Source organism: Penaeus monodon, chromosome 6, assembly GCF_015228065.2.
Source record: "Penaeus monodon isolate SGIC_2016 chromosome 6, NSTDA_Pmon_1, whole genome shotgun sequence".
Taxonomy (NCBI): Eukaryota; Metazoa; Arthropoda; class Malacostraca; order Decapoda; family Penaeidae; genus Penaeus; species Penaeus monodon.
Window position 1 is genome coordinate 57,554,354 of NC_051391.1, and position 13,641 is coordinate 57,567,994.

Here is a 13,641-nt window from a genome sequence, read left to right on the forward strand (position 1 = left end):
AAAAAATAAAAAAACAAATTAAATAAAAAAATACAAAATATAAAAAAAAAAAAAAAAATATATAAAAAAATTTTTAAAACAATAAAAAAAAATATAAATAAAAAAAATAAACAGAAAAAAAAATACAAAAAAAAAAAAATAATAAAAATAATAAAAAAAAAAAAAATTTTAACATAAAAAAAAAAAAGAAAAAACATAAAAAGGGAAATAACAAAAAAATAAAGGGAAAAAAAAAAACAAAAAAAACATAAAAAAAAAAAAAAAAAAATTTAAAAATCAAAAAAAAAACTTAAATAAAAATACAAAAAAATTTTTTTATAAATAATAAAAAAAAAACAATATAAAAAAAATAAATAAAAAATAACATAAAATAAATAAAATAATAATAAAAATTATATTATATAATAATAAACATAAAAATTAACATATTAATTAAAATAATAAATTAAAATTATATAAATTATAATTAAAATTTAAATATAATTAAATATAAAAAATATACATAATTATAATACTTACATATATATATATACTATACAATAATATATAATATACTTTTATAATATAACATATACAATAAATATTATAAAAAATATAATTACCAATATTACAAAAATATTATTTTTATTACATAATTTTATATATATATACAAAAAAAAACAATATATATTTATATAACATAATAAATATATACTATATATTTTTATATATTAATATATAATATATATAATATATAATATATATTTATATATATAATATATATTTTTAATATATATATTAATATATATATATATATAATATATTTTAAAATAGTATATATATATATATATTTAAAATTAATATATTTTTAAACATTATTAATTATATTATAATATATAAAATTAATATATAAAAAATTATATTATATATATATATATAATATATATATATATGGGGATCTGCATTGGAGGCTGGTTCATTTTATGTGCCTTCTATGTGAATTCAGGCTAAAAATGGCTCAGAGGCCTGGTTGTATCATACAGGTTCTTGTCAAAGACACACCCAGGATTTTGTTGGTGCATATATGGCATAAACAAGTAGGCAACTTGCCTGCCTTTGGTGCGCATTACAATGTTTAGAAGTGTCCTGGAATTTGGGTTTTAGCCAGCATAAAGACATTGCATTAACAATAGATAAGTAAGAAACTTAATCACACATGGCAACAGACAACCAAATTTATGTAATATGTTGAAAAAACAACAACTTTATTCTAAGAAAATTGATACTCGGCACCATATATAATTAACACTTTATTGCAAAATATCCATAAAATGTGTTTTCTTATACCATAATATAATATAATAATTGTCGCAACTGTTCAAGATGAGATGCATTTTAGAAAAAAAAAAAAAAGGCTTCTAATTAAAAACCTCAGAAAACACTTCTAATTAAAAACTTCTTTCTCTTTGTGTGTTTCCAATTTTTGTTGACAAATGTATAATGAAAAGTAAACCCTAAATCACATAAATGCTGCAGAAATTAAATTACAGTATTAAAAAAAATAAAAGAAAAAGTCTATTTTTCTTCAGCTTCTATAACATTTTCCCCATTTGTATCTGACCCATTTTCACCATTGCTATTCTCTTTTATAGTTTCATCATTATTCATATCTGCGACATCACTGTTTGCATTGCCAAGTGACATTTCACTGTTGTTCTCACTAGCAGCGCTTTTGGCTTCCAGGTCTCTCTGTTCTTGGAATTTATTCTTCTCGTACTTTGAAGTGTCTGCACCTAAAAGTCGAAGGTAGTGGAGACGGTCATGCTTTGCCACATACGCACGGACAGACCTGTTGCCCCTTCCCCCCCCCACCTATGGTCAGATTTCACCCTTTGAACGGAAGGCATTGCCCTGTCCCTGCAAGCCATAAATTAATTTTCAGTAAAATCCAAAGTACTTATAATATGCATGTGTACACAGGATAAGACAAGATGAACCACTACTTTTCTTTTCCAAGAAAAATTATAAACCAGACTTGAATAAAAAAGATTAAAATTTTTCAGACTACTTCAGACCTGTTTTTAGAACCTCTTCTAATTTTATATCTCTATTATTTTTATTATACAAAGTCATAATAATAATATAATAATATAATAACAATAACATCTTCCATACTTACCAACTTTTGGCACTGTTTTTGGGTGTCTTTGGAAAGGTGGTTTTTTCTGGTATTTCCCGCATTTTTAAATAAATTTTTTTTCCCTTTTTTAATTCTTTTTTATTCCTTTTTTTATGCCAAACCGGCAAAGGGAGAAGAAAAATGGAAATTATAAATAGAAATCATTTTTTTTTCTGAAAAAAGGATGGTTAATACATTCAATCATTTGCAAATGCTGTAAACATCCAGTCTTTTTTTTTTTTCAGGAGCAGAATTTTCTAAAAAAAAAACCCCCATGTTTAAGCAGACCATCTATCAGAAAATCATATTGTAATTTTTTACAATTTTTTTTTTTTTTTTTCTGTATAATCAACTTCTCACTTCAATTAACTACCCATTTCCTTTTCTAAGTCAAAACATGTTGACACTTGCTTGGGCGTTTGCTCAGCCATTATTTTTTAAGAGTCCAGGAGGGAAAAACAACTACCCAACGACATTACCCAACTTGCAAATGTGACCAAAAAACCAGGCATTAGGCATCCTTTTTTCTGATAAACAGTTTCCTTAACTCTTGCCTCAAGATCTACTTAATACTGTTTTCCCAAAAGATTTTGGTCTTCTATTACCCCTTGCCTTGGGAAAAATAAAGTCCCCTGTTTTGTTTTTTTGAAATTTTGGGTTTATGCAGATGTTTCACAAGTGTTCTGCCACCAAGGAGCCAATTAGTAGGCCTATGTTTCTCTCTGACTTCCCCTTTCCTTGATTTTTTTTCTTTTTTCTAATGCTATTAATAATGATTATTTTATTATTATTAATATTATAAATATACTTTTTTAACAATATTAATAGCATTATTAATACACAAGAGTATTTTTAAAAATTAAAAATTATGACCTTATCAAGCAATTTTGGAACCGGCTGTTTAACATCTTTAACAGGGAGAAAATTTAAGTTTTTTGGTCATGTGAAAATAAAGTATTGAGAAAGACTTCTGACAGGGATGGTATAGGAAAAGGAAAGGGAAACAAAGACAAAAATTACGACAATATCAAGATATTTTGCGGGCTGTCGATGGTACAATGAAAAAAAAACGGGGGAAAATTGATTTTTGGGAAGGATGGTGGAGAGGTCCACGCTGCCTTTAAACAGAGCATACCGTTATTGATGATGATGATGTATGTATATGTCATGCCCTTTGGCAGTGAATTAAAATGTATAACAAAGTAAAGATTTCCTCTTCACGTACATCCTGTGCAAGCCTGAAGTCACATGGTGTGCCCTTGTTATCACTCCTAACAAGCACCTTGACACCAGTGTTGATAATCTGAAAAAGAAGATATCATGATAAATGTTTTATAAATGCATAGTCACACATTAAGCCTACAGAATGAGTTATTAACCCTCCTACTTCTCCATACCTGAAATGGACTGCTTAGGATGTCCCCATATCCACTATGACGGAAAGTCAAAATCCTTATCCTGACTTTCAACATGAATTTATTTTACAAAAGGATATCCAGAAAGAAAATCTTGATTTTATCATACTATAAATATCTTTATACCTATACCCAAAGGGTATGAACACCTTGATGAACATATCATTGTTTTACTTACAAACCTTTCCCAAAACACAAATTCCAAACAGTATGACGGCCAAAAATGCCAACTTTCCTAGCATGCTGTTTGGCGTCTTCTTCTTGACAATTACTGTGAGGAATTCAAGATAGCCAATTCTTTTTTTTTATATCTTCACTAAAGAAACTGCTGTTTCTATGTTGTATCATGGTGTTTAACAACAACAACAACAATCCCTTAATCAAGCGTATGCTGTGTGGAAGTGCACAAGTAATATACACTATTTTAAGTATTTCTGTACTGTAAAATTACTTCTTACAAAAAAAATAATACTTATCACTTATCAGTTCTTTTGTCACTAGAGATTCATCCCACAGTGAATCAATCTCAATTTTCAAGCAGTCGCATGATCCCAAGTGACTAACTACCTGAAATTCCATCACTCATTTCTAGGGAACCTTGTGAAAGTTTACATATCTTTTATGAATAAACCGCTCCTTTTATGTTGTGAAATGATACAGTTATACTCTGAATTATTTCACACAGGCACATATGCAATTTTGCTTAGTAATGCCTTGATATTATCTTTGTGTACCAAAAATATCACCCTAAACTAGCTATAATAATAGTAGTCATGTAGACAATCTAATTAATAATTCAATCTAAATATGTATGGATCTATTTAAAAATATATCTCTATCTCTGTCTTTGAAGTAACCTGTCCATTAAATTTATGAACAAATTCATGTAAAAACATAAACTTTCATCGTATATCTGAATGGGGCCCGATCCAAAGAATTTATAGGCCCCAAATTCCGTATCTGCTGGGCCCGGGGGAAAGGGTGCAAATGAAAGCCTCTCTTTTTCAACATGTCAACAGATCCACAGCCTACTTTGGTGGCTATATATGGCTCAATTCATTTAATGACCCACAGCACTCTTTTGAGTTCATTATGCAGGCAAGTTTCTAGTACATTCTTAGTGAAGAGGAAATTGATTATGAATAGAAAAAGAAATTAAAGTGCTAGTGATGAATCTGTTAGCAAGATGTAACTAAATACTATGGTGAGAAGTCTCATCTAGGTACCTGTTTCAGCAAAAACATGAAAGTGGTAACACATGTTAATCAGTTAGATACTACAGTCCATGTGCATGCTTGCCTGATTTTGAAGTGACTCCACAGAGGAATGATCATCCCAATATCTTAATGATGAATATTTAGTAATGCTTCTCGGCCTGGATTACTAAGGACTTTCACAGCTGTGGGTGCCTTGGCATTGGAACTGTAGATATTTTTTTGATGTACAGAAATTATGAGAGCATGCAAGCAGACAGGTGAAGTTTTTTCTGAGGACTGAGGCCCATTGCAAAAATGTACAAAGAAGAAATTTTGGCAAAAACCCCAAAAAAAACAAAACCATCCTTGACATCAATGATAGCTAAAATTGGTGATGACAGAAATGAGGCACAATTCTAACTTTGGAATTGGCTGTCTTCTTGAAGCATATTCAACTAATACTAGTAGTGGATGTACAGTGTGAGTAGCATTACTTACATTACTTGATTTTAAACTTATTTTATATAATGGAGAAAGTAAATTATCAAATTACCCAAAAAAGATAAATAACAATAAAAATACTTTGCTTTATTACTTGCCTAATACAAAAACTAAAAGTAACAAAAGCTGCAAAAGAAATTTTAACCAAATATGCAGGGACATAGTTGGCATGCTGCTAAGAGCTCCTGTTGTGAGTGGGTTAATTCCTTTTACTCTTGACCAACCTTAATGTCTTCTTGATTCAAGTTGACAATATCCTTGACAAGGCTGTTGGTGAAGTAAAGGTTCCTCTTCTTGCCCTCCTTGGTCCGGCTGAGGAAAAGGCCTGGCCCAATCTCTTCCCGAATGGCATAGAAGTCGTTAATGCCTGGCCACACAACTTCATCATCCTCAAAGTAGTAGTAGGGAGCCTCCTTGAACCCCTGTCTTCGCTTCTTCTTAGGTGGCTGTGGGGGTTGATACACAGTGTGAGGAGCGTTACTTACAGTGAATATACCAGTTGCATTTTCAAATTCACTTTGTATTATGGTGTTGATAGCAAATTATCAAATATACTCCTAAAAATAAATAAAAATAAAAATACTTTGCTTTAACACCTTATCTGATAATATAGAAACACAAACCACTATCTTTTGCAGTTGAACCTACTACCTAAAGCCACAATGCCCATCATTCTTAACAAATTGTATTAACCTGACACAAGTGAGCAAGATGCCCAAACGCACTTCCTTAATCCTCTGAGTTTTGTGTGACTCATCCTTCTGCGCTGTCTGCTCACTTGGTTTGTACACTTTCTCTCCAGGCAGAGGATTCACCTTCTCCAGAACAGCCACGAAGAACCCACCTGTGTCTTGCTGGTGCGGTAAGATTCTGATACTGCAGTGGAAAGGGGAAGGGATATGTAGTGTGTACGCCTGGTATTTTATATATTTGCTTTATTCCACTGTGATACTTACGTAAACCCAGCATGCAAATCAAAGATAACAAGTATTAACTCTTAACCCATTAGTGATGGTATTAGAAATCTCTCGGTGTCTCTGACTCTGGAGGTTTCTCGCAACCGTCCTGCCATTTGGCTCAGGAGTCCACTACATGTACTGGACCTTTCAACACATCGGCTACAGGCATGACCCAACAGACATGGGTTAACCCTATAATGACGGTACTAGAAATCTCACAGCATCATTGATTCCTGTGACTTCTGGCAACTGTCCAGCCACTGGGCCCGGGAGTCTGCTCCATGTAGCAGAACTTTCAACTCAACTCACTTTAGTGAATCATGATGCCTATAGCTGTTTTTTTTGTTTTTTTTTGTGATGGCTATAGGTATGCCCGGCAGTAAGAGGTTAATGTAAAGTACCAAATATAAAAGATACACAACACCAAAAACTTTTTAAGAAACAAAGCTGAAATAAATTAAGAAAAGAAATGCAACACCCACAGGTCTCCAGTAAAGCTAAATTAAACCTTTCAGCATCATCTTGGTGTTACAATATGAAGAGGAATCTTTTTTTTTTTTTTTACCTCTGATCATGTTGAACTTCTTTCTTTTTTATTATAGCCGTTCTATTTCCTTTTCTGACATATTACTGTGCTCGGTTGACCAAATACCTTCACCCAAGAGCTCACTCACCATCTGCGGAGATTGAGTTTCTCTCTATCCTCTGGAGAAGGTGGGAACAGGTGCTTGTTGAATAGGTTGGTGTTCTTCAGGGGAATATCTGCCACAGTCTTGATCACTTCCATTTCTCTGTTCATCAGGGTCCATTCTTCAAGGCCAGGAATAAACTGTTGGGAGGGAAATGATGCAAAAAGTTTGTAAAATTCTAATAAAGGATGGGATTCCAATAAATTTTCAAATATGTGCTAATAGTAATAATCTAATATAAACTTTTATCTTAAGTGCATTTATGTTATATTAGTATACATACAAAAAAAAATATGAAAGAGTCCACTGTACCTTGAGTCCAGGAAGCTGCTCTGTTACATCAAGTAACCTGATGGAGCCACTGCCCTCGATAAGGAGACGCTGAATCACGGCTTCATTCTCAAGGGGATTGAGGGAGCATGTAGAATACACCATACGTCCACCCACCTCAAGCATCTCCAAGCCACGCCGGGCTATTCTCAGCTGCAAGCTATGGGTGAGAGTTGTGAGAGAGTTAATCAAGGTTGGTATTTGAAATGCCTCTGCTCTTAAAATGAGACAGCCATTTTTGACAAATTTAATTTGAGCTTAGTGCACGTGTTATTTTGTTTAAATGTTTAGACACCATCATTTCTGATGTCTCATAACACACACACACACACACACACACACACACACACACACACACACACACACACACACACCAAAAAATGAAAAAAAAAAAAAAAAAAAAAAAAAAAAAAAAAAATAAATAAATAAAAAAAAAAAAAAAAAAAAAAAAAATAATAATAATAATAATAATAATAATAATAATAATAATAATAATAAAATAAAAATAAAAAATAAAAAATAAAAAAAAGAATAATAAATAAATAAAAATGAAAAAAGAAAGCAAGAAACATACAACAATGCATCAAAGTTTGATAGAGAACAGAGATCACTCATTTAGAAAAAAGGTGCTGAACAGCATGTATTTAGATACACGGATAGTGAGGGTGTGACATCTATTAATAGCGAAATCTGCCTGAGCCGAGGTGACATCCATTACTCAGGAAAGCCAGCTACGCAGCTGTTCGCCTCCTGGGTCATGACCTGACCTTCGGCGATAACGAGAAAGAGGGGAGGGGACAACAGCTGTGTCCCCACTCCCAAGGGGGGGGTTTGCCCAGAAATGCCCAAAGGGGAGTCAGTCCGAGTCGGTTCCTTGAACCGCAAACACCTTCCCCCAACCCTGGGAGTGAGCCGGGCCTTTCCCACGTCTACCCCACGTCAAGATCCCTTTTAATCTACGTGTCTGTTCCCTCAAAAAAGCTGAAAAACGATACTGTTTTTTCCCCTCGGGGAACTGCCAGATAATATAGTGGTATTCTAGTATAATTCAAATTAGAGACCATTATAGAGGGTTTGCAGACAACTCCCTTAGGCACAGGGTGCAGGTGTACTAAGATTCAAATACAATAACTGGCTACTAAAGCTGTTTCAATTTCTACAATGTCATAGGCAGTACAATTTTATAGAGGTATGTATTCCTTCAAATGTAAAATAAAAGTAAACATAGTTCAACATTAACCCATTGCCAATGGGCATGGCATATACGTACATGCCATGCCCACGGTGAGTTTACTTGTTCAATTGTTTTTTTACTCATAGATGGCTACACTTGTACTAAGTCACCAATGAGCCAGTTACATGTACTGCCTGTCTCGCCTGTTCACCCTTTTCCTTGGTTTACCAAAATATTTTACATTATCTTATTTTGCTGTTACTAAATGTTTATAACATTATAGTAATTATAATGTTTATAATAAAAGCAACACCATCAATATTCAAAGGATTAGTAAAAAATAAATTTTTTCTCCCAAATTTGGAAAGGAGAAATTAGGTAAGGTCAAAAGGTCTACTTCTTTATAAAAACTCATTTGGGCAAAACATTCAACCCAAAAAAATTAAAAATGACACAGGGACTTTCCCCAGTGGGGATGTGTTAAAAAAGGTATCAAAAGACCCTGCCCTGGCCCTAATCTATCCAAACTCACCCCATGGGGGATTTTCTCCATTGGCAGGATTCCACTTGGCCCACACATCAAAGTTTTTGCGGAGAGTGCCGTCTCCTGAGCAGGGAACGTCACACAAGATGCGGTCGTACTTGAGAGGCCCAACACTTCCATCTGGAAATGGAGTTATTACCTAGTGCTTCACTTTCATTATTACAAAATAAATATAATTCTTGTATCCTATCATGTAAAACATGTCCCCCTCCCAGAAAGAGAAAAAACAATATATATTCAAAATATACGTAACATCTGAGATTTGCTTACCCTTCCGAGTATGGTAGATCTTGGGCATGAAGGCAGCGTCGTGATTGGTAATAATGATGGAGGGGCTCTGGAGGCGCTTGGCCTGGTGCGTCAACATGTAGCAGCGGCGGTTGTCAACATCATTTGCAACAACAATCCCCTGGGGAATGGCTGCTCCCAACTCATCCTCAGAACTATGAAGGAACTCAATCAACTGTGCTGTCTTGCTTCCTGGGGCTGCACACATGTCTAAAATCTGCAAGAAAAGGACAAGTCTAAAGTTGCTTTTGCAAAATATTATCCTCAAGAAGCACAGACGAATCAGCTATATTTTCTTTATAATGGTAAGGTTATTCTTTATTGAATGTGAAAAAATATAATGACAAAGATATTACAAAAACTAGCCCTTAATAGAGATGATCAAAGAAGTGAGTTTAGTTTTTTCAATGAGAGAGATTAAAATGATTGCAATGACAACAGCATATAGTGCACTGATGTTCTAAACCCATCCCCTGGCGAGTCAAGATGCTCTTACACATTACACAAGCAAGCAAGCAAACATACAAATACATAGTTATTACTTATAGCACAACATTGCTTAAAAAAGATTATTAAATTGATGAATAAAAAAATATTATTTCAAGCTAACAGCAAATCACAGCACTTTACCTTATGATGTGGTTCAACATTGAGCACTAGTGGAGGGATCATACTAACAGCTTCCTGCCTGCTGATGTTGCCTGTCTCTGTCTCCGAGATGAGGCACTGGTGCAGCTGCCAGTAGGCCTCGCATCTACGGATGTTGCGTCGTGTCAAGTTCAACTGCCAGGCGAGGTTGTCAGGGTACCTTAGGGAGAGAGATCAAGCATACTTCAAGTTGATGGATTTTCTTTATGGATCTAAATGTTCTCATTTCTTGGTCTGATTTTCATTATGGTTCTAAATATATCCTGTTGGTAATATCTGTTTTCCTGAATATATAGTGTTTAACCCATTAGCAACTGGTGAAGTGCCATCACAACATGGAGAAAAATCCCAGCTGCTTGGTCATATTTCATCACAAGATGAGTTTTCATCCCAATCACTGGGCAGCACAACAAAGAGATGTCATGATTTGGAAACTTAACATTTCAAGGATGAGCACATGAGAGGAAGAGAGGAAGTAGTGGAGCCCACCATCAGCTGGCTCTGACCCCACACAAGTAAGTATCTATTTCAATACCTGCTGGAAATAGCCTATATCTGTTTTGGTCAGAGCTGCATTCTCTCTCTCTCTCTTCTCTCTCTCTCTCTCTCTCTCTCTCTCTCTCTCTCTCTCTCTCTCTCTCTCTCTCTCTCTCTCTCTCTCTCTCTCTCTCTCTCTCTATCAAACAAACAATCAAACATAACAATGGGGGAAAAGAAACAGCAGCCTACCATGGCAGACAGATCGGGCGGAGGGGCTTGACTGGCTCCTCGCCTGCCTTGATCTCATCCTCAGTGAGCTCAGGTGGCACCAGCTGCGATAGGGGCTCAAAGAAGCTCTTGCTGAGCACCTTGAGGAGGGCCCGGGCCATGCTCTTGCTTCCTGTCAGGCGGAAGGCAGCTGGGAGGTTGGTCTTCATGCAGGACAGGAACTCATCCCATTCCTCTTCCGGAACAATTTTCTGGGCCTAATTGGGAGGGAAGGGAAAATATATACATCATATACATATACACACAGCACTTATTGTAGGGCCATTGCCCAGCCATGCTTAAACATTTTTGGTTCTCTTACTTATTAACCTCAAAAATGTATTCCTGATGGAAAATTCAACCTTTAACAATATTTGGAGATAGTCAAGGGTTTTGACCTCACCCAAGCTTGCTGCACTTCTCTGTGCAAACAGGCCATGCAAACAAGAAGATAAAGAAGACAGTTGCTTGCATTCCTAATAAGTAGGCTCCACACAGTTTTTCTCTAAGCTCCATAATTAAAAGGATGGAAGAGATCCTGGCCATAGGATAAGAACCAAATATTTTTCAAATAAGTTATTTAAAAATTCCAACAAAAATTGCAGGTTCTGAAAATAACTTAAAGCAAACAAAATAAAGGACATAACTTTGATGGCCTTAGTGTTCCTTGGGGAGATTTTTATGGGCCAAACTTTTTTATTGGCTATGTAACTCAAAATTCTAAAATGATATTTTCTGAGGTTGGGTCCCTTAATCTTCTTTACATCATAAGGAAAAACTTACCATGTAATACGTTTCAAAGTCTTTATTCTCTCTGACCAACCTCTACTAGTTTGTGTGGGTGAGGGCCCTTCCTTCTTTGGGGTTTCCCCCAACAGAAATTTCAGTGCAAATGAGGCTCAAATAATTTTATGGAGTTTTATGTAATCAAAACTCCCTTGTAATAAATGTAAATGTAACCTGAATATATAATTCAGAAAATAAAATTATCAGTTTATAGATAATTGTGTTTTATTATCTCTTTTCATAATGTGCCTCACTCCCATTCTAAGAAAATTCTATCAAATGCCAATCACAAGTTCTCAAAATAAGTGTACTCCTTTCCCTCTCCATCCAAAATCTACCTCTTTTCAAAGATGAAGCCAAGCAAATGGACAAATCGTACAACTAGACCTACCCATGGCAGAGGATCACAGCATCTGCAGATGGCACCTACCTACTGTCTCTAGAAAAAAACTGCACCCACCTGCAATAAAACCCTAGGAGAGTGGCAGTCAAGTTATTTTAAACCTATACAGTCAGAGAAGCGTGGCCAGTGGTTTAGAGATGCTCAAGACGTCACGACGGCAATCTGATTCAAGGGTTCGAGTCACGGGCCGGCACCCATTGTTCACTTGGGAAAGGAACTTCAACTCGATTGACTACCTAGTCGCTAGGTGGACAGCCAGCCAAGTTCAGTGCTGGTCCCAGAACGGGTTTTAATAGAATGGTGACTCGATTTAAAAACACCAAGCAAAGGCAACGGCAAACCACCGCTCTAAATTGAAAAAAGAAAATCATGGAAATCCATGATCGTCAACGTCCTTGTAGGACAGGGCACTTGAAAAAAAAAAAAAAAGTCAGCAGTACTTCTAACCTTACACATCTAATATTGAATTTTATCTGGTAACATTGTTTGCAGCCAAATAAGGTCTATGACTGGCTATGACTCTCAGTTTTACCATCATAAATACAGTTATATTTTTCTTTCTATAAAACATTTGTCATTAAAATTTCAATGGGATCTATATGGAAGATGAATGTAACACCTCTCGAGTCATTCTAGATGAATTCATCAAGTGTGTGTGAGTGTTAACCCAATCACCTCAGATGGCAACAATGCATGCCATACCCACTGCAATATATGTTCATTGATTGTCTTCACACATAGATGGCTCTACAAGTATTAGTCCTATCCTTAAAGGATCAATTATTAGTCCTATCCATCTTACCTGTTTACCCTTTTCCATGGTTTTTGGAAAAATTCATTATTGAATATCAAAAAGAATAATGACACTATCAATAATTTTTGTATTAAAAAGAAAAACAGATTTTCACACAAATACAAATAAGACACAATCACTAGGGCCTACTGATAGATTCCTTGGTGGCTGAGCATATGTGGAGCCATCTATATGTAAAGAAATTCAGAAAAAAATACAGAACATAAATATGTGTGTGTGTGTGTGTGTGTGTGTGTGTGTGTGTGTGTGTGTGTGTGTGTGTGTGTGTGTGTGTGTGTGTGTGTGTGGGTGTGTGTGTGGGTGTGTGTGTTGGTGTGTGTGTGTGTGTGTGTGTTGGGTGTGTGTGTGTGTGTGTGTGTGGTCGCGCGGCGCGAGCGGTGTGTAATTAACGGGTACAGATCCCTATTAAAATGGTTTTGCAGGAGTAGTGATACTGGTATAACGGCGTGACTCTTTATTAATAAGAGTTGACACAGTATGGGAACACACGAGACAATGTCTTGGGGGTAATGCGTCATGTGTCGGTAGCCTGCCCGAGGGGTAGGGTAGGGAGACCTTACCAGTCGGGTGCTGGTCACGAACTAAAGGGGTCAGCGAGATCAGATAACAATCGTCATCTACGCCCTTCGCTGAGTGAATGGTCTATTTGGGACTTAGATCCACTGGTAACAGATGTGGGTCGCTTTTAGCGTGTGTTTTGTTGTGTGTGTTGTTTGTTTGTGGGTTTTGTGGGGGGGGTTTTGTTTTGGGGGTTTAGTGTGTGTGTGTTAGTGTGTGTGTGTTTTGTGTGAGTTTGTGTGTGTGTTGTAAGTGTGTGTGTGTGTTTGGTTTTGTGTGTGTGTGTGTTTTGTGTGTGTGTGGCGTGTGTGGGGTAGGGGGTAGGGGGGTGTGTGGGTTTTTGTGTGTGTGTGTGTGTGTGTGTGGGGGTGGTGTAATGTGGGGTGTGTGTGTGTTAAGGGGGGGGGGGGGGGGGGGGGGGTGTGTGTAAG

General features: G+C 35.7%; 1 protein-coding gene across 1 annotated transcript; it reads right to left on the bottom strand.

Moving 5' to 3' along the window:
* Positions 1-1,273: 1,273 nt before the first annotated feature.
* LOC119574100 (tRNA (cytosine(34)-C(5))-methyltransferase-like) lies at positions 1,274-11,471 on the bottom strand (the record flags this gene model as incomplete). Its single annotated transcript, XM_037921175.1, is given in 11 exon segments — positions 1,274-1,851; positions 3,384-3,461; positions 5,495-5,716; positions 5,996-6,146; positions 6,904-7,058; positions 7,231-7,417; positions 8,966-9,086; positions 9,237-9,471; positions 9,885-10,062; positions 10,632-10,867; positions 11,433-11,471. Coding segments are annotated over 11 exon segments (1,899 nt in total), but the record flags the coding sequence as incomplete, so codon positions are not given.
* Between the last annotated feature and the right edge of the window lie 2,170 nt (positions 11,472-13,641).